The sequence below is a fragment of the Pelobates fuscus genome, chromosome 3 (assembly GCF_036172605.1).
Source record: "Pelobates fuscus isolate aPelFus1 chromosome 3, aPelFus1.pri, whole genome shotgun sequence".
NCBI lineage: Eukaryota > Metazoa > Chordata > Amphibia > Anura > Pelobatidae > Pelobates > Pelobates fuscus.
Window position 1 is genome coordinate 26064152 of NC_086319.1, and position 24656 is coordinate 26088807.

The 24656-nt window shown below is 40.1% G+C and overlaps 1 protein-coding gene across 2 annotated transcripts in view; it reads right to left on the reverse strand.

Moving 5' to 3' along the window:
- Window positions 1-6396: 6396 nt before the first annotated feature.
- ASB15 (ankyrin repeat and SOCS box containing 15) overlaps window positions 6397-24656 on the reverse strand; it is a 41247-nt gene continuing 22987 nt past the window's right edge. For both annotated transcript variants that reach the window (XM_063446811.1, XM_063446810.1), the window contains 6 exons: window positions 23688-23846; window positions 22949-23194; window positions 17335-17506; window positions 14861-15425; window positions 6955-7108; window positions 6397-6631 (listed from right to left, as the gene is read on the reverse strand). In XM_063446811.1, the coding sequence (XP_063302881.1) occupies window positions 6453-6631; window positions 6955-7108; window positions 14861-15425; window positions 17335-17506; window positions 22949-23194; window positions 23688-23846 (1475 nt within the window). In that variant the 3' untranslated portion in view covers window positions 6397-6452. The remainder of the gene's footprint in view (window positions 6632-6954; window positions 7109-14860; window positions 15426-17334; window positions 17507-22948; window positions 23195-23687; window positions 23847-24656) is intronic.

Consider the following 24656-nt stretch of genomic DNA (forward strand, 5'->3'; position numbering starts at 1 on the left):
ATTATATCTACCTGCTACCTGTATCCTAGGAAGAACTACCCTTTGGAAGAGCTACTCTACATTATATTCCTGTTAGGGATAGTAGCACCCAAGCGTCAATACCTGAGAAAGTGTATATTGCTCCATCAAATGTGAGTAGATTACTTTTACCTTAATAATTATTAGTCTACAGCTTTACAGAGAGCACTCTTTTTGTCTATTGTATCTTTGTATATATCCACTCACTGACTCCTAGAACAACGTATCTGTGAGTGGGTATTGTACCGCTGCACACGGTTATACTCAGAGCTGGTTTTATAGCTCTACTAAATGTGAGTGCTACATAATAGACCTCTTGGTTGTTTGTTCTTCACTTGGTATTAGATACTCTGCACCATTGCCGGTTATCTTTCTGCTTTAATACATATACCTGCCACCATCAAAAGCCTGCACTATTTACAAGTAAAGAATACTCCAAGCATTTGATATTATATTGGACTTTTTATTTGCGCAACCTGTACATATGTATTATCTAGGGGCAATTATTACTGAGGCTTGATTCTCCACTCGTTTGATCGCTTTATACACCCCTCAGATTCTTACCATGACAAATCTGCTATCTATGCCTCTCGGCAATCTACATCCTGAACACCTGGAATATTCTTGCATATAACCATAATCATAGAAATGCTGAGCTTCCGTTACCCTCTAGAATTAGCTCCACAAGCATATTTAGTAGCAATCTAATGGGGACACCTGAAAGTTTCACACCTCCTAATTGAGCCCTTATCACATTGCCTTTATCACGTTGCCAGATTTCTTTTTTTTTTTTTTTTTTATATAAATATGAAAAAAAGGTGCCTTGATAAGGAAATGTTGATGTATAACACTTTAATGAAGAGGTCTGGGTGCAAGGTCCATCTAGGATTAACCATTTCTGCTGTAAACATAGCAGTTTCAGAGAAGCTTCTATGTTTACCTATGGGTTAATCCAGCCTCTAGTGGCTGTCTCATTGACAGCCGCTAGAGGCGCTTCCGCGCTTCTTACTGTGATTTTCACAGTGAGAAGACGCCAGCGTCCATAGGAAAGCATTGAGAATGCTTTCCTATGGACTGGCTGAATGCGCGCGTGGCTCTTGCCGCGCATGCGCATTCAGCCGATGACGGCAAAAAGGAGGAGGAGAGTTCCCCGCGCTGAGGGGGGGAGGGTGCCTAGAGACCCTATAGTGCCAGGAAAACGACTATGTTTTCCTGGCACTATAGTGGTCCTTTAAGTAATGTTCCTTGACAGCCTTCTTGAAAAAGTCTGCTATCGAGAATTAGCCAACCAGGACCAGGAATCCTAAAAACCATTTCTATTATTTTCACCGCAGACAGTTGCTATGCAAGAATCATAGGAATTATAGCCTGAACAACAGCTGCAGGAACAATTTTCTATTTAAATATGTGGTCAGGAGTGACAGAGATGGTTAAACACTTGAAGCAAATGATATTCTTTTTTAAATGTCCAGTTTCAGTTTGATTGAAAATCAATGTAGACACAATAATCTGACCCTCAAAATGTACATAGGACTGTACTGGACCTTGTCCAACATTGCATATTATAGTAGATCTGATCCATCATTGTACTTTCAAGTACCATGCTTCCATACAGATTACTCTCCCAATATCTCTGGTATTGGATGACATTGACTATCCCTTGGTGGAAACATTGCCACTTTGTGTGTATTTATCTAAATAAATAAATATTGTTCAAAAAACCATATGGGAAGCTAAATTAACTTTAACAAAGTTAAAACCAAAATATCTGAGGTGGAAACATAGTTGATGATCAATTCATGGTTAAGTTAATAACTCTGAATGGTTAGTGAATAAACTCGACCAGCTGTTAAAGAAACGTACCTTTTTCAAGCCATTTTTTGAATGGGGAGTCACTGATTGGCTGAGAGCATCAGCTGACCGTTCTCATCCAATCAGTGGCTCCCCTGCCCGGTGGCACTCCGTGCTTTCTGAAACTGAGATCCAGGAGCTGGTGCCGCCTGGGGTGACCTTAGGATAAGCGCTGGGAATTACATTGGGGTTAATCCGTTAAAGAAAGATTTAACAACTGAAGGTAAGAGTGTGCCTGGGGGACTCCTGCCACCATAACAACTTAATTTAGCAGAAGTTGTTATGGTACTTAAACTGTCCCTTTAAGAGCATGTTTCTTTTGCTGTACTAAGATAAAGATTGCTCTGCAACTGGAGAGTTACATGTTAGAATATTGTTTAACCCCTTAATGACACAACTTCTGGAATAAAAGGGAATCATGACGGAATATATCCGTCGTCTGTCCTTAAGGGGTTAATGGAACATTCTAGAAGGCTGGGTATGTTTACACTCCTCTTGGCTCAAAATAAAGTAAATTCACTTAGTCATGGAGGAAGTGGGGCCATAGCCATGAAGCAGCGATATATTATTCCAATGGATATTTTCTCAGTTTGTCTGACAGCTAAACTGAGCCAAGTTAGGACCCATTGCTGTTGGTATACGTCGAAGTAGTATAGGGCTTAGCACGCCGTGACTGTTCTGTGTGATCAAATCCCTACATTTAAAAATAAAATTATGTAGCCTTAAATATGAGCTCAAACTCTGTATTTTATGTATTTTATGAATATTTTGATTCCATTGTAGGCATTTTAAAATAGGCATAGTATTACATATAATATTAATAAACTTTCTGTAAGGGGTGAATATATATCCTCAGTGTTTTGATCAGAAACGGTCCTGAGTCAGTTTGTTTATATCAGTCATCTATCCAGGTTCCATAAACACATAACATTCATTCCTCTTAGACTTGATTGAGTGTTTAGGGACCCACTGGAATGCCTGTAGCTGTGAGGGACAATAATGACAGCCTTATCAGGTTACTTGTTAAACTGCTACCACACACAGTTTATTTTAGGCTCGTAAATGCTCCCAGTGCTCACAGGCTGTTCTTATCATTAAAGCTATTGTTAGAAATTTTCAGTTACCAACATGCATCCAGTAACGCTCACAAATCATAGGTCGCTGAATCACGGTAGAAGGTTTCTGGTCCTGATACAACACTCTGCGGTTTATTCAGTAAACTCTCTATTATAGTAAATTTAAATCTCCGTAGCTAAGTTAAAGGACCACTATAGAAACCCAGACCACTTCAGCTCTGTTAAGTGGTCTGGGTGCCAGGTCCATCTAGTGTTAGCCCTGCCGCTGTAAACATAGCAGTTTCAAAGAAACTGCTATGTTTCACTGAGGGTTAATCCAGCCTCTAGTGGCTGTCTCACTGACAGCCGCTAGAGGCGCTTCCGCACTTCTCATTGTGAAAATCACAGTGAGAAGACGCTGATGTCCATAGGAAAGCATTGTGTAATGCTTTTCTATGGACTGATTGAATGCGTGCGCAGCTCTTGCTGTGCATGCGCATTCGGCAGCTGACATCGGAAGAGGGAGGAGAGTTCCCCAGTGCCGAGGGAGCCCGGCGCTGGAGAAAGGTAAGAGTTTAACCCCTTCAGCCCGGCGAGAGTGGGACCCTGAGGGTGGGGGGACCTAAAGACCCAACGGTGCCAGGAAAACAAGTTTGTTTTCCTGGCACTATAGTGGTCCTTTAAGGTTTAAGTAGTTTTCATTCTTCCATTTTCAATTTGGATCTTAGTCCTTCTACCTTGTGTTATTTGCACTGTCCAAACAATAGGTGAAATAGATACTTATTTATTAACCCCAAATTTGCCATTAGTGTGTTTGTTTTAAAAATTAAACCATTTATTTAAAACACAGCCTACCATATAAACCCATGTCACATTTCGATTTCAAGTATAAACTGCTGTTCAGGGATACCTAAAATACAATTCAATTGAATCAGTGTTTAGATTTAACAGGTTTAATATGCTGTGTGGAAAAAATGACAAAAAAGGTGCAAAATGGCCTGCTACACTTTGATAAATCTCACTCAATGGTTCTTTTTCTCCTCCTGCAATGCATTGTGGGAGCCCTGGCGGTACGTGGACTGAACTGGATTGTGATGACAATTGCTAAACATTTAGTACTAATGTAACAGGTAATAGAGTAACCTTATTGGATGCTGGATTAAATATAAATCATAATCAGTTTAATATATATTTTTTTAATTAATTAAGGAGGGTGGATGAGAACAATAATGCCTAATAGGGAATTATAAAGAAGAAAACATTGTTGAGAAAATGGTTGCATAAATCCTTTAAAACAAATTATAGGTGATTTTCAATCTTGTATTCAATGATGTAGTTTCCAGAGAATTGATTGTTCCACCATGGCTGCCAATCAGAGAACGTCCAACAAGGAAATGATCGTGAATCATGTTTTTGTCAATCCTGGATGACGCTGAAGGTGTTTTGTTTTGTTTTCCAGATCTATGTATTGGTTTCCCGACCCATGTGCCCTGCTGATACACTATCCTCTGCTTTGCATCCTTCTCTCTATGCAAACTACGTTAAGGTAATCAGGTTACCTGCCATTCTGATGGTTTCTGTTACCTTCCCCACCTGCTATTATCCAGCCCAGTCCCTTAGCACCAATTTCTTAGGTTCACTTACTAGTTCCTATGTTTAATGGTTTCCTTTGGTCCAGTTATTCTAGCCCCTATCACGCCAAGCTCTAGGGGTCCTGTATATGGGTCACTCTGTATAGAGCTCCTAATTCCCGAGACTCTGTGCCCTGAACCACTTTTGTTTTGTGTGTTTCTTGTTATGAATGTTGTCTGTGTACCAAATCCTGATTAAATATTAGTTTGCCTGCTCTTGCAATCAAGTTTCCTTGGGCACCAATTTCTGACAGTGCTTGGCTATTTGCATGCCTGCTCTTAAAATCCAGTCTAGCTACGCACCAAACCTTGTAGGATTTTGGCTGTTCACATTACCAGACATCAGAGCTCATGACGAGGGAGGCCCCACAAACTCTTACCCAGGGCACTCGCAGACCGTGAGGGTGGCCGATAGATAGATAGAGAGAGAGCGAGAGACATACAGAACTTAAAATGTACAATTATTATTGCTATATTTCTGCATTAACTGATATTTAACAGCAATAGAACAAATAGTGAATGAGGTTTCTGCATACTTCTGAAACATGGCACTATAAACACATTTCTTTTTATCAAGACTAAAACATCAAGAGAGAATAAACTGCCAAAATAAGGACTGATGAAAGACAGGACATTCAACACTAAAACATGGATTGTTACTGTTACCCTCAATGGGAACAGCCTGCTTTGTTTCCTATGTTCCCTAGTAGGAAAGCACACAGTGCTTACAAAGGGCTTACAGTAGTTTAATAATGTATTACCGCAAGAGAATGATCTTGTAAAGGGTCCAGTTTCTAGAAACCAACTTAAATATTTATTGTGTCCACGCTATCAGTAACACGGGGACTCAGTTAATCTATCTAAATGACAGGGCATTTTTGTTACCATGACTACTGTTGATGAAACTTGACTACACATAAAATAGATAATTTGTCAATATAATACAGAGCTTCGGAGATCTCACAGACCTCAGATTCTCCTTTAACTGGTACCACAGCATTATGTTTTGTTTATATGTAGTGGTCTTGAGGGCATGAAAATACAATAAGGAGAACAAAGGTGGAAGACCACTTACTGAACAATTATACCACCAGAAACTTGATGCTTATTACTAAGCACTGAGCTGGGACAAAGTCCATGATGGCCAGGGTGACTGCAATAAGGAGGCTAAGAGGACTGGAAACCTTTAATAAAACTCTGATTGTGTTTTTGTATTTGTTTTTTCAATGTTTCTTGTATACATGTATACACAGTTTAATAAATGTCCAGATTTTTATATTTTGCATTGAATTTGATAGATAGGTTTTCATTGATTTGTGCATTTTAGATACACATACAGAATTTAACGACAAATCTGCTGCATCATAATAACAGAAAATGTAAAATGTTTCATGAAAATAGTAACTTTTAAAAAGTTGTATTTACATTAATTGCAACTCAATTTACTGTGTGATGATTCCTATATGCAAAATGAATATAATTGATTGCAAAAGACATTTGTATTCATATACAACTGTACATTTATTTAAAAACAATACGATTAACATGCAAAACAATATGGAACAATATCAACAAATTAACAACATTATTATTAATAACTATAACAACAATATCAAAGTATTTAACTTTTCACTAGTTTCCAAGAACATATTGGAATCTAACGGTCACCCAACTTCTTTTTTTTTATTGACTTTGAAAGGACAAAAGGCTACTTGCTGGGAATCAAAATTATGATTCTTCAGCCAGATCTCTATAAAGCAAGCTATCTCACCTGCCAAGAAATTAGAATTTTGAAATTTCATGTAAAAATGTTAAAAAAAAAAAAAAAGGAAACTTATAGAGGCGATCTCCAGATCTGATAATATCGTATAGCAAATCAGATTGTTTATGGCATGACCTAATCTGGATCAAAATGCATACCTACGCCATATAAATCATATTCCTTATACATTAAATATGATTTAAGAATAGGGGGTAGAGGCAATTTGCTCATTGATGACTTTCTTCGTAGTTTCTCCAGTCCAACAAGCGTTCGAATTTTAAGACGGCACAAATGTTTTAGTTGACGTGGATTTCCTAAAATATTGAAATCAAGGAAGAGCTTATTAAACAAACCCTTTTCATGATATTTCCCTGCATTATTTAATTGGATGATGTAGCTTCTAATGATTAAATATTTGGGAGAGTGTATTTATTTAGTATGCATCCCTTTGTGTTCTTCTGTATTTTTTATACATTGATGAGTGGAAGTTAAAAATGCTGTCTAGGGCAATTCGGATTTAACTAATTATATTAAGGCACTAGATGAATGTTAAAATCAAGTTCTAGGCTAGAACAAAAAATAAAAACGATCATCAAAATAACAAGTCAAATTTTCACACTCTCTCAGTATTAATTACCTATAATCTCTTGAATTACAGGCCACTCTTTCTGGACTTCTAGTGCAGATTTGAATTTGGAGCACAGAGGGACATAATCCATATAATCCACAAATATTCGAATAACCTTTCCCACCAAATGCTTCATCCATGACACATTGATAAAGTCACAAAACTGAAAGAGATACAAAACTATCAAAGCTTACCATAATATTTACTTCATGATAAAAACAAGTGATTAGTACAGTTAGATATGCAAAATGTCAACCAGGTCCATGAAAAGGTATCACTGCCTACTTTTAGACTACCCTGGGATCTGCCTGATACAACTGTTATATTTCACATTTCATTATTATTACAGGAACACTATAGTGTTAGGACTACAAACATTCCCAACAGTATAGTGTCCCTCTGACCCTGAAGTTCCCCTCTGGCCATGTGAAAGGTTTAAAATGCCTTTAATTACTTACCTGATTCCAGCACCGATGTCCCTCATTGCTGGGCCAGGCTCCTCCTTTTCCTCTGACATCAGCTGATTGGGGAAAGTAATACGCATGTGCGGCGAGCGCTGTGTATGCATTAGGCCTTCTCCATAGAAAAGCATTGACTCATTATTCATTACTATGGGGTCTATCAGCACGCTGGACATCTTCATGCAAAGGCAGGGGGAAAAGACAGATCGAGAGGCTGGAGAAGGGGAGAAAGATACACACAAACTAGCTGGGGAGAAAGATACACACAAAGGGGCTGAGTGAAGTAAGAGACACACAAAGGAGCTGGGGTACAAAGAGACACACAAAGGGGCTCATAGGAGTTAGACACACAAAGGGGGGTGTAAGAGATGCACAAAGGTAAAATATGAAAGATAAGATATTCTAAAGGCGGTAAGATATTCAAGAGGGGAATTAAGAGTCACACAGGTGAAGGTGCACTTTTTGGGGAGAATGGGGAAGGGGTGGGGGACAAAATGCATCTTTGCCTGTGTAGCCAAAAATCCTTGCACCGCCCCTGCCAGTGATGACTGCACTGCATAGATATTAGCAGTATATATGGAGGATCCCATGGTCTCACAGGATCTTTCATAGACATCAGTGTTGTACTTTCGCATATGCAAGACTGGCCGAAAGAAGATGGCATAATTTGCGAGGGACAAGTTCAGGTAAGTAAATCTTGCCTTTCTCTGCCCCCCTCCCACCATCCACTGGACCACCAGTGGCAATGTCACTGACAGTGCAAAGTCCCCAGACAGTGACAGTGTGTCAGGCCTTAAGCCTCCCGATGTCTCCTCATGCTTCCGGGTTTGACGGAGCTTAGCCACACCCCCATTGCCGCGGTCTGCTATTTAATGCGACCGCACCAGCTGATAGACGCTGGATTATTGAAACGCGTACCGCGCCAAACTCACCGGCTCACATACCTCGGTGAGACGACCACTCGCTACTAGACCGGACTGGAGGAATATTCAAGTCCCCAACATCTCTCTTCATCACAGACAACTACCAGCACTCTCGGCAACCATTCACTGAAGCAACCGCCTCTGAGGAGAGCTGGGGACACAATCCCTCTACTTCCAGAAGTTAAGTAAATTACAGTCTCTGAGTTAAGAGCTAACAATGTTAAAGCTTTATTTCAACTTACTAAAGTCTGCTATCAAGTTGTTCAGCAATCCTGCTACAGCTTTCCTCAAATCAAGTATTATTCAAGTTCAGCTGTACCTGTCTTGCTACAGATAATCTTATTTCTTCATACTAAAGTCTTCTATCAAGTTGTTCAGCAAGCCTGCTACAGCATCCCTCAAAACAAGTATTATTTAAGTTATACTGCACCAGTTTTGCTGTTGATAATTCCAATGTATATGATCTCTTATAATTTGAACTGTTAACAAGAATAACGGATGCTAATGAATCCTGAACCTTGTCAATGCTAAATGAAACAAACCGTTTATTATTTAAAGAAACAGTAACTGTAATTCTGGAACTGAAGTCTCAGTTCCATCTAAGTGTCTTAATAAAAGATCAAAGTCCTAACAAATCTGCAGTTGTGTTCCACATCATTTACTGTGAACGTGACAGAATAATCCAGCCTTTGTAATGGAACCAGCAGATTTCGATTCTAAAGTATTTTTGCTGAATCAACGAGTCGATACACTTAACCAAGGTGTGCAAGACCTGCAAGTTACAAATGAAAGAATTCTCACTTATGTCAGAGACTTACAAACGCATTCTCCTCATACTGTTCTGCACTCAACTAGCGATCCTGCTGTATGTAACCCTGAAAAATGTTATGGTGATCGTTCCAAGTATAGGGAGTTTTTTAATTCCTGCAAATTATTGATTGCTTTAAAACCTAGATCTTATCCCACAGAAAGATCTAAGGTTTTTTCAGTTATCTCATTTCTGAGAGGTGAACCTATGTCCTGGGCCCATTCCTTTTTGGACAATGATGACCCCATCTTAGATTCACTGGAGGAATTCTTTAAAGCCATGTCTCTTCTCTATGAAGATCCATACAAACAAAATACTGCTGAAGTAACAATTAGAACCTTGCTGCAAAAAAATAGACCCGTTGAAGATTATATCGCTGAATTTAAAAGATGGGCAGTAGAAACGCAATGGAATGACAGCGCATTGCGCAACCAATTTCGAATCGGTTTATCTGAAGCTGTAAAAGATGAACTATCTAGAATAGAACTCCCTACTACTTTGAATGCTCTGATTCATCTATCGATCAGCATTGACAGAAGGCTTAGAGAAAGAAAGGCCGAAAAGGCTCTCTCAACTTCAACTGGGAAAAAATCATTTCATCCTCCAAAGCCTTCTGACAACCGAACCTATGAGAATAGGGGTAATAAGAAGTCCCCTCACTCCTGAAGAAAAAAATCGACGACTTATATTAAACCTTTGTATTTATTGTGCCTCTCGAGTTCATTTTGTCTCTGATTGCCCCTTGTTGAAATGGATAAAGGGCAATAGGCATACTCATGCCTCATCCATCCTAAATGCACTCTCCTCTATAACAACTACTCAGTTCTCCCCTATAACTCTCATACTACAGTGGGACAAAGAAAGAATTGTGACCGAGGCCATCATTGATTCTGGAGCTAATGGGGTGTTCATCGATTCAACCTTTGTCAAAAATAATAAAATTCCATGTGCTCGTAAAAGCACTTCTGTTCCTGTTAGAGTGATCGACGGCTCCCTCATCTCCTCGGGGCCGATACTTCATGAAACCATCCCTCTTAAAGTAACCATCAATCATATTCATACTGAAAATCTTATATTTGATATTATCCCATCACCTTTTTTTCCTATTATACTAGGGATCAACTGGTTAAGGAACCACAACCCTCAAATCTCTTGGTCCCCCTTTTCTCTTACTTTTAACTCCGATTATTGCAATGAAACATGCTTACAACATATTCCAATCCTTCAGACCACTAAAGAACCAGCTATACCCTCTTGTTATTCGGACTTCTCGGATGTCTTCAGTAAAAAGGAAGCTGAAACGCTCCCCCCTCATCGTTCCTATGACTGTCCTATAGACCTCATACCTGGTGCGCCCTTACCGTTTGGACACATCTACCCTCTCTCTGATTCTGAATTACAAATTCTCAAAGAATACCTGAATGAAAACCTCCGGAAGGGATTCATTAGACCCTCCAGCTCACCTGCTGCCTCAAGTATATTTTTTGTGAGAAATAAGGACCGTACTATACGTCCCATCATAGATTACAGAGCTTTAAACAAAATTACAGTTAAAAATCGTTACCCTCTTCCCCTGATCAATGAACTGATTGAACAATTAAAAACTGCTACCATCTACACTAAGCTTGACCTTCGAGGGGCATATAACCTCATCAGAATAAAAGCTAACGATGAATGGAAAACTGCTTTTCGAACAAGATACGGCCTCTACGAGTATCTAGTGATGCCTTTTGGCCTCTGCAATGCCCCTGCAACCTTTCAACATTTTATAAATGACATCTTTAGAGATCTTTTGGACATTTGTGTTATCATTTATTTAGATGACATTCTCATATACTCCAACACTCACGAGGAACACAGAAAACATGTAAGATGGGTATTATCCAGACTCAGAACTCACAAATTATTCGCTAAACTAGAAAAATGCCTCTTTAACGTCACTGAAATAACCTTTCTAGGTTATGTTATTTCCCCTCATTCAATAAGCATGGATAATTCAAAAATCGATTGTATCCTCAATTGGCCCATTCCCTCTACAGTAAAAGAACTACAACGGTTTCTGGGATTCGCCAACTTCTACAGAAAATTTATTAAAAACTACTCAGAGGTAGCTCATCCACTCAATCAACTTAACAGAAAAAAACATCCTTTTAATTGGAACAAGAAAGCTCAAGATGCCTTCGAAGAATTAAAAAGAAGGTTTACAACAGCTCCTGTTCTTCAACTTCCAAACTCCACATATCTGTATGTCCTTGAAACGGATGCTTCGGAAACTGCAATTGGAGCTGTCCTCTCTCAACATAAAACTCCTCAAGAACCCCTTCATCCAGTCGCTTTCTTCTCACGTTCATTGTCTCCTGCCGAAAAAAATTATCCTATAGGAGAAAAAGAATTATTAAGTATCAAAGCAGCCTTAGAAACTTGAAGACACCTTCTTGAAGGTGCAAAAAAAACCTCTAATTGTTTACACTGACCATAAAAATCTTGAATATCTTCACTCTAACAAGACTCTCTCTTCCCGACAAGTACGATGGAATCTTTTTTTTTCCCATTTTAATTATCAAATTGTTTTCAGACCTGGTTCTAGGAATAAAAAGGCAGATGCCCTTTCCAGAATCCATTCAGACACTGAATTGGAACCTCCTCCTCTTACAGTCGTTGGAATCCTATCTTCCCTTCTAGACGACATAAAAAACCTCAGTGAAGATGCCCTTGAACTTCCTACATCAGTTAAACTATCGAAGAAAGACGGTCTCTACTATTTCAAGGACCGAATTTACGTACCTCCCGCTTTCAGAAATAAAATACTCAAATTTATTCATGATTCCCCTCTGGCAGGTCATCCAGGTATAAAAAAGACCCTTGAATTGTCCAAAAGGTATTATTGGTGGCCTCGCCAAGACAAAACCATAGAATCATATGTTAAAACTTGTTCAACTTGCCAAAGATCCAAATATGAACATCATCAACCATTTGGTCAGTTATAGAACCTACCGATTCCTGAAAGGCCTTGGCAATCCATTTCTATGGATTTCTTGGTGGAACTTCCCCCTTCTCAACATCATACCACCATCTTGGTGGTAGTTGACCGTTTCACGAAAATGTCCCATTATATCCCTTTAAAGAAATTACCTTCATCCTCTGAACTTTCAAAATTATTTCTTAACAATATTGTAAAACTTCATGGACTGCCTGATGAGATCATTTCGGACCGAGGAACTCAGTTTACCTCCAAATTCTGGAACGCATTATGCGCTTCTCTTCATATCCAACGTAAACTGTCATCTGCATATCATCCCCAAACTGATGGGCAAACTGAAAGAGTCAATCAATGCTTAGAGCAATATTTACGATGTTATTGTTACCATTTACAAGATGATTGGATAACATGGTTACCCATGGCAGAATTCGCATATAACAACTCCTATCATACTAGTAGCAAAATGACTCAATTTTTCTCTAACTATGGATTTCATCCCTCCTCGTTTCCTGCTCAGACGATTCCTACGTCTAACCCCTCCGTTTCGAATCAAATCTCTCACATGTCCTCTCTATTTAAAAAATTACATGAAAATCTAGAATTGGCCTCATCCAATCAAAAGAAGTTTTTTGATGCTAAAAGACAACCTCCTCCCACCTATAAGATTGGTGATCTTGTCTGGCTTTCCTCGAAAAACATTTCTACGAACCGACCATCAAAAAAGTTAAGTTCCCTTTTTCTTGGTCCTTTTCCAATATTATCAGTTATCAATCGTAATGTTGTTAGATTGAAACTTCCACCTACTTTGAAACTTCATCCTGTTTTTCATGTATCTTTGCTTAAACCTCATCATCCTGACCCCTTTCGTAGAGATGTAACTACTCCTCCTGATCCTGTTTTAGTCCAGGGTGAAGAAGAATACGAGATTCAGAAAATTCTTGATTCAAGGATTCATCGTGGCTCATTACAATACCTCATTAGATGGAAGGGATATGGAATTGATGAAGATACTTGGGAAAACTCCTCTGGAATCCATGCTGATAAATTGATTTCTGCTTTTCATAGACGCTACCCTTCTAAACCTTGTTGAGATAGCACCCTGAGGTTGCTCATTAAGGTGGGGGTACTGTCAGGCCTTAAGCCTCCCGATGTCTCCTCATGCTTCCGGGTTTGACGGAGCTTAGCCACACCCCCATCGCCGCGGTCTGCTATTTAATGCGACCGCACCAGCTGATAGACGCTGGATTATTGAAACGCGTACCGCGCCAAACTCACCGGCTCACATACCTCGGTGAGACGACCACTCGCTACTAGACCGGACTGGAGGAATATTCAAGTCCCCAACATCTCTCTTCATCACAGACAACTACCAGCACTCTCGGCAACCATTCACTGAAGCAACCGCCTCTGAGGAGAGCTGGGGACACAATCCCTCTACTTCCAGAAGTTAAGTAAATTACAGTCTCTGAGTTAAGAGCTAACAATGTTAAAGCTTTATTTCAACTTACTAAAGTCTGCTATCAAGTTGTTCAGCAATCCTGCTACAGCTTTCCTCAAATCAAGTATTATTCAAGTTCAGCTGTACCTGTCTTGCTACAGATAATCTTATTTCTTCATACTAAAGTCTGCTATCAAGTTGTTCAGCAATCCTGCTACAGCTTTCCTCAAATCAAGTATTATTCAAGTTCAGCTGTACCTGTCTTGCTACAGATAATCTTATTTCTTCATACTAAAGTCTTCTATCAAGTTGTTCAGCAAGCCTGCTACAGCATCCCTCAAAACAAGTATTATTTAAGTTATACTGCACCAGTTTTGCTGTTGATAATTCCAATGTATATGATCTCTTATAATTTGAACTGTTAACAAGAATAACGGATGCTAATGAATCCTGAACCTTGTCAATGCTAAATGAAACAAACCGTTTATTATTTAAAGAAACAGTAACTGTAATTCTGGAACTGAAGTCTCAGTTCCATCTAAGTGTCTTAATAAAAGAGCAAAGTCCTAACAAATCTGCAGTTGTGTTCCACATCATTTACTGTGAACGTGACACAGTCCTTCTTTAAGGTAAAGGGAACACTGCACCCAGTGCACTTCAATGAGACAAATACGTCTGTGTGTTAGAGGGAAACAATATTAGATCAAATAAACTGGGTATCTCTAAAAACTTTAAGCAGTTAGCATTTGGACTAAGTATCTGGGGAGGAAAAAGGTGAGGCAACCGAGCTTTGCACACTGACCACATCCCACGAGGTGAGATTAAGTTATCAGCTGGTTTATATAACTGACACAAAATCCACAACTGATTATGACAGAGTACATAACAACAAGCAGGGAATTCTTTTAACTGTCGGGAACTTTCATGAGGCTCTGAAAGGAAAATAAACTCATCAGCATGACTTTTGGTGCAAACATTGAAAGCAGTTGAATGAAGCAGGAAAGCAAAAGACAGCCGAGAACGCTGCATAGAGAATAGAGAAAGCAATATGAACAAGTCAATAGCAACAATTATCCAAGTACAAGAACATTTACTAGGGCGCAGTTGCTCAATTGTTATGACAGTTCATAACTAATTGGTCTAAAAGCAATAACTCATACAACAGTAATTGCTCCTAGACCAAATATAAGTGTAGGGCTATCAAGCTTGGAGGATTCTCAAGTTTAGCGGGTTCTCATCTGAAGCCCTTAATATATAGCAAGGAGTAAGTTGGAGTCAAAGCATATGCTTTATAGGAATACTTACAGGACTGTCTCTTACGACACATGATGTCCAACCTGGGAGCACCTCTGAAGATGGCCACGTGAATGCGTCTCCATAAACGTCTCCATGCATGCAATCAAAACACATCTGTACATGGTATCCATTATTTAACAACATCCGCAGCATCATTTCGTCGTTCAGTGCATATTGTATTGCACTGGGAAAATGAGTATTGTTCACCAACATGAAGTAGCAGTTTACATCTGCATTATGAGCTAAAAGCAATCTCACGATTTCATGATTTTGAGATCGTACAGCCACCAAGAGACAGTTGAGAGGGTCCTGATTTGGATCAGCACCGGATTTTAAGAGCATCTCTGTACACAACACATCTTGATTGGACACTGCAAAGAACAATGCAGATTTTCTATTATCATCGTAATTTTCAGATATATGCTCGGCCAACAATTCATTGACATCAAAGTCATTTTCAATCAGTAGCTGGAGGCACTGCAAGCTTTGTCCATCTGTCGCTGAGTGGATGGGACTTAATCCACTTATTTTAATCGCATGTCTTGAAGTTACAGGTATGAGGAACTTCATCGCTCTAATGGAAAGTATCAAAAACAATTAACTAATCATGTTAAACTTAAACACTTGCATTTGTTACCATATTAAATACATAATAAGTATCTAAGTGAGAAAGACAAAATGAACAGTGCTTCCTCTATGAGACCTGAGAATTCATGAACTTCCAAGATTTAACTCAGTAGATCCTGGGGTAATTCTATACCAGGAACTCTTTACAAATTTACCATCCCCTGGAGCTCAACTAGCAAAGTCTTAGTTAACTTCAGTGGAGATTAAGGTCTGAATCTCAATGGAAATAAACTTGGCAGACCCAGTTCCCGGAGACTTTCCTAGAATTGTTCAACATGGAGAGCATTTTCAATCCATAATTTAAGAAAAACACTCTATTGGCTGGGATTGTTAGAAACTTCTGAGTCACGGCAAGACGCCCCTAAAAATAATTTTAACACACTCCAAGAAAGTTGTAAGAATTGCTAATTCTGAGCTCATAGAAGCAAATTCAACCCTGACAATTTTCAAAGCATGAAAACAACTTTAGCTTGATAGAGTAATTTCCATGTATAGATCATGCTCCTATAGTCTCACTGCTCAATTCTCTGCCATTTAGGAGTTAAATCACTTTTGTTTCTATTAATGCAGCCCTAGCCACTCCTCCCACAGCAGTGACTCACTCACTCCCCATTGGGAAAAAAAGGTTTAATTTTTACAGTACAGTGTATTTATTTATCTCCTGTTAATTGAGCTTTAATCATGAACTGTAGCCTGTTGCAAAAGCTACCAGGCAATTAAGCAGGTGATAAGCAATTCTAAATTAAACACACTGTGCAGTAAGGAGTCTATAGGGAGACTATGTAAGTCACAGCCAAAGCAGGTATGGCTAGGGCTGTATAATAAACAGAATTATTTAACTCTTAAATGTCAAAGAATTAAGCAGTGAGACTTCCGGGGCATGAGCTATACACCAAAACTAATTTATTAAGCAAAAGTTGTTTTGGTGCTTTGAGTGTCCTTTAACCCCTTAAGGACACATGACATGTGTGACATGTCATGATTCCCTTTTGTTCCAGAAGTTTGGTCCTTAAGGGGTTAAGTTATTTAGTCTCATTTGGCCTTCTAAATGCAATCTTCAATTCTAAAGATAATTATGCAGAAAATATCCAATTTTTCACGGTGTGTCAGGTCAGGTGAACCTAACACGCAGAGAAAAGGTAAACAGTGAGTGAACAGGAGGTAATCAGGAAGCAGAGAATATGTATTACGAGACCATAGAGTGGCCAAACTTAATGTGATGCCCACGATCGGCGAAAATAGCAGTGAAGTGAAGAAAACAAGCCAAGGTCAAGGATTCCAGATGTGCACAAAACAATAAAACAAGCCAAGGCCAGGGACACCAGATAAACAGAATTGTCAGACAAAGCCGGGTCAGAACAGGAAAATAAAATCTATATAGAATGCACTTGTGGGTAACAAAAATCACGACAAGGCACTTACTACTCAGAGGAGGGAAATATATATATAGGGTGAACTAAAACAGTATAGGATAGAATTGTCACCGGGCATCACTGAGAAGGGACAGCAGGAAATGTGTCCCTTAATTATGACCTACTTATGTTTTATTAAAAGAGTGTAGTGTTTTGCAGTGTTCTTTAAGGACACCAGCACAACCCACATGGTTGCCATGGTTACCTGGCAACCCCCTGCAGCCTCTGTCACGTGTGAAGCGTGTCGAATAGCCCAATTTGGAGAATGCCTCCTGCAGAGGAGAGTAGGAGAGGATCCCCAGACTTGGAGGCTGTGTTTGCAGACCAAAAGATACAACTTCAAGTTATAGGAGCACTCTTACTACAACCATGGGTTGGGCTGAAATCCCGGCTCCTCATCCAGTTGCTATAATTGTCTTTAATTGAGATAGTAACATTACTTACAAATAATAGCCTCCATATGCTGCCTTGTGTATGGGTAGATATCCCTCTTTGTCGGGTATATTTCCACTTGCACCATATTCCAAAAGGAGAGCCACACAGTCTGGATTTCCACCAGTGGCTGCATCACATAGCACTGTGGACCCATCATGTGCCTGGACACTGATATCCCCACCTACGGCAAAACGTTCTCATATAGGAAGAATACAAGGATCAAGGTGTGTGTGTAATATTGAATATCAGTCTATGGAAGTTGGCACAGTTAGGAAGTATAGTGAAGAATAAATGATTTTCAATATTATTATTAGATCAACATTTGTGGGCCTGTGGTGATTATTTATACATTACACATATCACTATTTAATGTGGCATTCTATAAATAATTTAATTTAATTTCAAGTAAACCTTACACCTATAAACAAAACCCAATGACTTTCCACTAATCCGCAGAGATAAATATATGTTATGTTACACCATAGGCGTGCGCAGCCTATTGCATTAGGGTGTGCACCCTAAAGCACAAACACACACACATACATACACTGCTGTGTGTGTGTGTGTGTGTGTGTGTGCTGTTAGTGTGCTGTGTGAGGGTGGTGTGTGTAAGGGTGCTGCTGTGTGTGTGTATGTGTGAGGGTGCTGGTAGTGTGCTATGTGGGTGAGGGTGTTTGTGAGGGTGCTGTTTGTGTGTGTGTTTGTTAGGGTCCTGTTAGTGTGCTGTGTGTGTGAGGGTGCTGTTTGTGTGATGTGTGTGTGATGGTGCTGTGTGTGTGAGGGTGCTGTTTGTGTGATGTGTGTGGGTGTCGTGTATTTCTGAGGGTGTTGTTAGTGTGCTGTGTGTGAGGATGTTGTGTGTTTGTAAAGGTGCTGTGTGTGTTTGTGAGGGTGCGGTTAGTGTACTGTGTGTGTGAAGGTGCTGTATGTGTACTGTATGTGTGTGGGTGCTGTTTTGGTGCTGTGTGTGTGAGGGTGCTGTGTTTGTGCTTTTTGTGTGAGAGTGCTGTATGTCTGTAGGTGCTTTTTGTGTGTGGGTGCTGTATGTGTGTGTGTGTGCTGTATGTTTGGACAGATTGTGGAGGTGGGGGCAGAGTAGTAAATACCCCCCCTCCCTTCTTACCTTATGTAGGGAGGGGGGATCCTTGCTGCCATGTGCCATCCCTGGGGGGATCCTTGCTGCCATGTGCCACCCCTGCAGGGCTAGACTTAACTCTCGTGAGATCTGAGCGTTGCCGCGGCAATGCTCAGATCTCGCGAGAGGAACCTGGCGGAGCTGCTGTCTAGAGCTCCCCGGGTCCTCTCCTGCCTCCCTTCATGCTGCTGTGGGCCGGTGAGGTAGATCTTTGATCTCCCCGCCGGCCCATGGAGGCTTAGAGCAGAGCCGACACTCAGCGCCGGTTCTGCGTGAGCCGACAGGGGAGAATAAAGTCCTGGGGAATAAAGTGTGGGAACCAAGATTCCCACCCCCGAAAAATAATAATATATACTCCAGTGTGTGTATGTATATGTGTGTGTGTGTATATATATATATATATGTATATATATTATATACACACACACACACACACACACACACTGACACGCATACTCAAACACACACACATACACTCACAGACACACGCACACTCATACATTCATAGACACACACACATTCACAGACACACATATTCACATACACTGACACACATACACATTCACAGACACACATACACAGATACACTCACACAGACACAGTCACAGACACATTCACAGACACACATTCACATACACAAACACAGTCACAGACAAACACACACACACGTGTACAGACACACACACACACACAGACACACATTCACAAACACAGTCACAGACACACACACATACACATTCACACACACACACAAATTATTATTTTTTTTTATAAAAAAAATGTCCACCCAGCCTCCCTACCTGGAGTGCTGGCGTGGACTTGTCCCTGGGGTCCAGTGGGTCGGGCGGCTCTCTCCATATCAGCCGCGGCGAGGGAGCTGTGTGCTCTCTGCTTCCTCTCGCCGCGCGGGCTGTCTGCTGTAGCTGGGAGCCGGAATATGACGTCATATTCTGGCTCCGGCATCAGCGAGCGGCGAGAGGAAGCAGAGAGCACACAGCTCCCTCGCTGCGGCTGATATGGAGAGAGCCGCCCGACCGGGGGGGTGTTCGGGTCCATCACCTCTTGCCCCCCCTCCCCTCCATGACAGGGGAAGGAAGGGGGGAATTTGGGGCGCTGAGTGCCCTCAGGAACGGCGTTCCTGCTCAAAAAAAGTGCAGGAACTCCGTTCCTGCAGGACTCAATCCATAGGCGTGCCACAGGGATTAGGGTGTGCCCAGGCACACCCGGCACACCCCGTGCGCACGCCTATGTGTTACACGTTTTCTTTTGTAATTGGTTTGTGGTTTAGCTATACTAAATAGATGGGCTTAGAGACAGTTATCCGTGAAACAGGCCTGTTATTATTGCTATTATTGGTATTTATATAGTGCTAATTTATTCCTGCAGAGCTTTACAATATTATGGAAGGGAAATCTAACAATAAAAGGCACAATTACAAAATTATACAGGAACAATTGGTAGATGAGGACCATGCTCAGAGTATACAGTCTAGAGTCCACGTGGGGTCATTTATATGGTACCAGCAATACTTGGGCCATCTCTCACTCAGAACAGATGAGCATTTCATGTTCATATGACTAATACTTAGTAGCATACATAGTTACATAGGCTGAAGCATGGGTGTCCGCAGGAATTTTTCCAGGGGGTGGGGGCAAAATTGTATTGACATTCATGCTTGGCCCCTTTTTGACAGTTTCATGAAGCGGAGGGGCATAATCATTATCACATAAAGCCAGGGTGAATAGCGTTTTCACAACTATGGTGTTTGTATTCCTGACACTTAAGCAAATTAAAGGAACATTCTGGTCACCATAACAACTTCATCTAAATGAAAATTCTATGATGCCAGGAAGCCCCTGGGTGCTCTTTCCTTTTGAGGGGTTAAACCACTCTCAAATGGTTTTACCAAAGACTTCCTCCAGCTCCAGGTCACTCAGTGGTATTCGGCTTCTGAAACCGAGTGTCAGGAAGTGCAGACTGACGTCAGGCATGGGTGCCGCTGATTGGCTAGAGTGGTCAGCTGATGTTCTAAGCCAATCGCTAGTACCCGGTTTATAAAATGTTTTTACTTTTTTATGAATGGGGAGCTACTGAGTGGCTTAGAGTGCCAGCTGACCACTCTAGCCAATCAGCGACACCCCTACCCAGTGGCACGATATGTTTCGTGACACTCAATAAATAAAAGTGAACACATTAACACAATTTTTTTTACCTGTGGAGGTGAGAAACTCCAAAGTTTCCCTGCCAGGCCCAGGTACCAAAGCCTTATGATGTGGTGTCCAGAATGAAGTGGAGGGATCACTTCACTTGACCTTCCTGCTCCAATCTCCTTTTCTTCTCCTTCACACAGTCTTCTTTTTCTTCTGACACTCTTCTCTTCTCCTTGGTTCCTTCTGCTCCTTTACCTTTCTGCTTCTTTTGCGCCCTTCTGTTCCTTTCTCTTTCTGATCCCTTTCTGCTCCTTGCAGACCCTTTCTGCTCCTTCTACTACTTTACCTTTGTGCTCCAGATTCTTTGTGCTTCTTTACCGTTGTGCTCCTTCTGTCCCTTACTGCTCCTTGCTGCCCTTTCCAGCTCCTTGCTGACGCTTTCTGCTCCTTGCTGCTCCATGTAGACCCTTTCTGTTCCTTCTCCTACTTTACCTTTGTGCTCCTGATTCTTTCTGCTCCTTTACCTTTGTGTTCCTTGCTGCCCTTCCCAGCTCCTTGCTGACTCTTTATGCTCCTTGATGCCCTTTCTGCTCCTTGCTGTTCCTTACCTTTCTGCTCCTTCTGATTCTTTCTGCTCCTTTACCTTTGTGCTCCTTCTGCCCCTTTCCAGCTCCTTCTCCTACTTTACTTTTGTGCTTCTTCTGTCCCTTCCTGCTCCTTGCAGACCCTTCCTGCTCATTTCTGCTCCTTATCCTACTTTACTTTCCTACTCCTTGCTGCCCCTTCCTGTAGGCTGCCCCCACATCCCTCACTTACTTGATCTGTAGGCTGTCACTGCAGTCTGGGAGTTGCTGGCTGCACTCTGTGCTGCTCCCCCGCGGATTCAGTCAGGAGATAGAAGCAGGGATAAGATGTAGCTTCCTATCCCTGCCTCTCTCCACACATAGCGCCGTGTATTGCAGTGTATTCTAAATCTGAAAAGAAAAATCTGCACCCCCTTGCCCTCCCTGCGGACGCCCATGGGCTGAAGCGAGACATGAGTCCATCAAGTTCAGTCTTTCGCACATCTGTTTTCCAGGTTGATCCAAAAGAAGGCAAAAAAAAAAAAAACTGTTTAAAGTGTTTTCCTATTTTGCAACAAATTAGGGAAAACATTCCTTCTTGACACCAGAACAGCAGTCAGATCTCTTCTTGGATCAAGAAGCTATTACCCGACATATTAAAAATTATATCCCTGAATATTATGTTTTTGCAATATTTATCCAGTTACTGTTGAAACATCTGCACAGACTCTAAAAACACCACCTCTTCAGGCAGATAATTCCACATCCTTAGTGTTCTTACTGTATAAGCCTTCCCTTTGCCTTAGACTAAATCTCTGTTCTTCCAGTCTAAATGCATGACCTTGAGTCCTATGTATAGTACTGTTTATGAATATTTCAAGACAACGGTTTGTATTAGCCCGGAATATATTTGTATAATGCTATCATATTCCCTTTGAGGCGCCATTTTTCTAAACTAAAAAGATTTAAATTTGTTAACCTTTCTTTATAACTGAAATGCTCCATTCCTTTTATTAATTTTGTAGCCCGCCACTGCACTTTTTCTAGTACCATGATATCCTTCTTTTGAACAGGTGCCCCAAACTACACAGCATATTCAAGGTGCTGTCTTACCATTGAATTATAAAGAGGCAAAATTGTATTCTCATTCTGAGAATTAATTCCCCTTTTTATACATGACAATATCATACTGGCCTTAGCAACATTGTGTCTAAAACAACCCCCCCCCCCCCCCAAAAGACAGTAAATGGTAGAATTGCAATAATTGCAATAAGAATTACAAAAATATAGAAATTATACTCAAAATGCACTTTTCAATATTTCAAAACTTATTTTAGTGATGCTGATATTTATTGGTTCTGTCTACTGTTTTACAGAAACAACTTTAATTTCATTTATAACATTAATGTTCTATGTAAACTTTTTATAATAGTTCCATTTGAAATAATATGCAATTGTTCAAAAATGATCTAACTGACTCATCTCATGACCTAGAGCTTCCCAGTGGTTTAGGTAAGTTAGGGTTAAGTTTAGGGTGTAATGGCTAGGCTTATGGTTAAGGTGTTAAGATTAACTTTGGATTTAGAATTTGGTTTAAATTTACATTTTGCATTTCTACTAGATTGTCACTCCACTGCTTCTAATTTTACATTGTTGACCCTTAACTTTGAGATGTTCAGTGTCAATGTTGTAATGACATTATAAAAATGTACATGTTCGCTACTAGTTTTGAACTTTCTTATACAAAGAAATCACGTTCATTACGTTTCACATACCTTTGTGGATTAGTTGTTCAAGCACATCACAATGTCCAAACTCAGCTGCAACTCCCAATGGTGTTACGCCAAACCCATCCCTAACGCCAAGATTTGCTCCGTTTTTCAGAAGTAAAGAGACAAGATCACAGCGTCCCTGTTTAGCTGCTTCGTGAATGGCTGACCATCGCTTAACACATGGTTGGTTAATGGTGCAATTATAACTAATGAGAATTTCTGCCATGTCAGAACTTCCAATCTGAATTGCTTAAAAAAAGGAAAAGACACTTATCTGCAGCCATCGTGAAAGAACAATGTTATATATAGATATTTATATATACACAAACACAAGTATACACACTAAGTAGACACATTCATGCCAGTTAAACAACACACACAGCAGCCACCTAAGTTAGCTTTATTGCCTTCATATCTTATTTTCAGAATGATACAATCACAATCAGTTGTGAACTGTTTGGAACCGATTAGGTTTAACTGGGGAATTTCTGAAAAATTACAGGAATATTGATAGTCAAACAAGAAGTGAGCTATTTTCCCAATTTAACTGTAGTGGATGAAAATTAAATACATCATTTAATCAATACTCTCCCAAACTGTATAATAACCATGTATATGAAGGGGTTATTGATCATTCCATCAAAATTAAATTATTCTACAAATTGTTCACCAACCAGGATTGTCATCTAAATGGACCACCACTACAGTGCTACATGTTACTCACAGTGCCAAAGTCACTTACCAATAAGAAGAGGGGATTCCCCCTTTCTATTCTTGGTATTTGGCCAAATGCCCTTCTCAAGTAGTGCACGCACATTTTGAACCAATCCCGCTTTAGCAGCAAGAGTAAGTGGTGTTTCACCATCATTGGTCTTCTGTTCCCATAAAGATTTGCAGCCTGCTGTATTTTGTACAAAAATACAAAAGCCTTTTTAATCCATGATTGCCATCTGATAGCATACCATAATATGAAAGGGTAGGAACATGTGGAATAAATAAGGGCCTATCCAGGAAACCGAAATTTGGTGTATGCAGTACTCCCACTGTTTGACTCTTACCAAATCATATTATTAAAATTAGGTTGATAAAACAAATCATGTCCATGATGATCAAACATCCAACAGTCCAACAGTCTTTGTTATTACTGAACAGTCCAAAAAGTGCAAAATCAACAGAAAACGAAATCTGAGGATATTTCTAATTTATTTTAGGACAGACAGTTCGTTGCTCCCATGCATTATGTGATTCATGCGTTTAGCATGCTTTTTATTGTAATAGTTTACACATTTGATCACATCTATAATTTTTACATTGCTTTGATTTTCCCCCAAAGTTATGACCCTATCGTTAATGAGTTTTTTTTTTGTTTGTTTTTTTTTAGAGAAAATCAAAGGAAATATTCTTTTAAAGAAGAAGTTTTTTGGAAAATAACTTGTTAACACCCTAACAATGAAACACGTATCCCCTGCATTACTCCTCCTGTTGGTTTATAATCTTATTTGACTAGGGTTCACAGTCATCTCTTGTTTACATGCATAACATTTTTTCTTATGTTATCGTATCTCCACGTTACAAAGTACTGCAGAATACGTTGTAGCTGTATACCTTGCACTAATAATAATTACTTGTTGCTATGAGACAGTGATGTATGTCTTGATTGATTACTGTGCTACATTGATTGATTCCTTTTTGGTGGAATGGCACTCTCCTC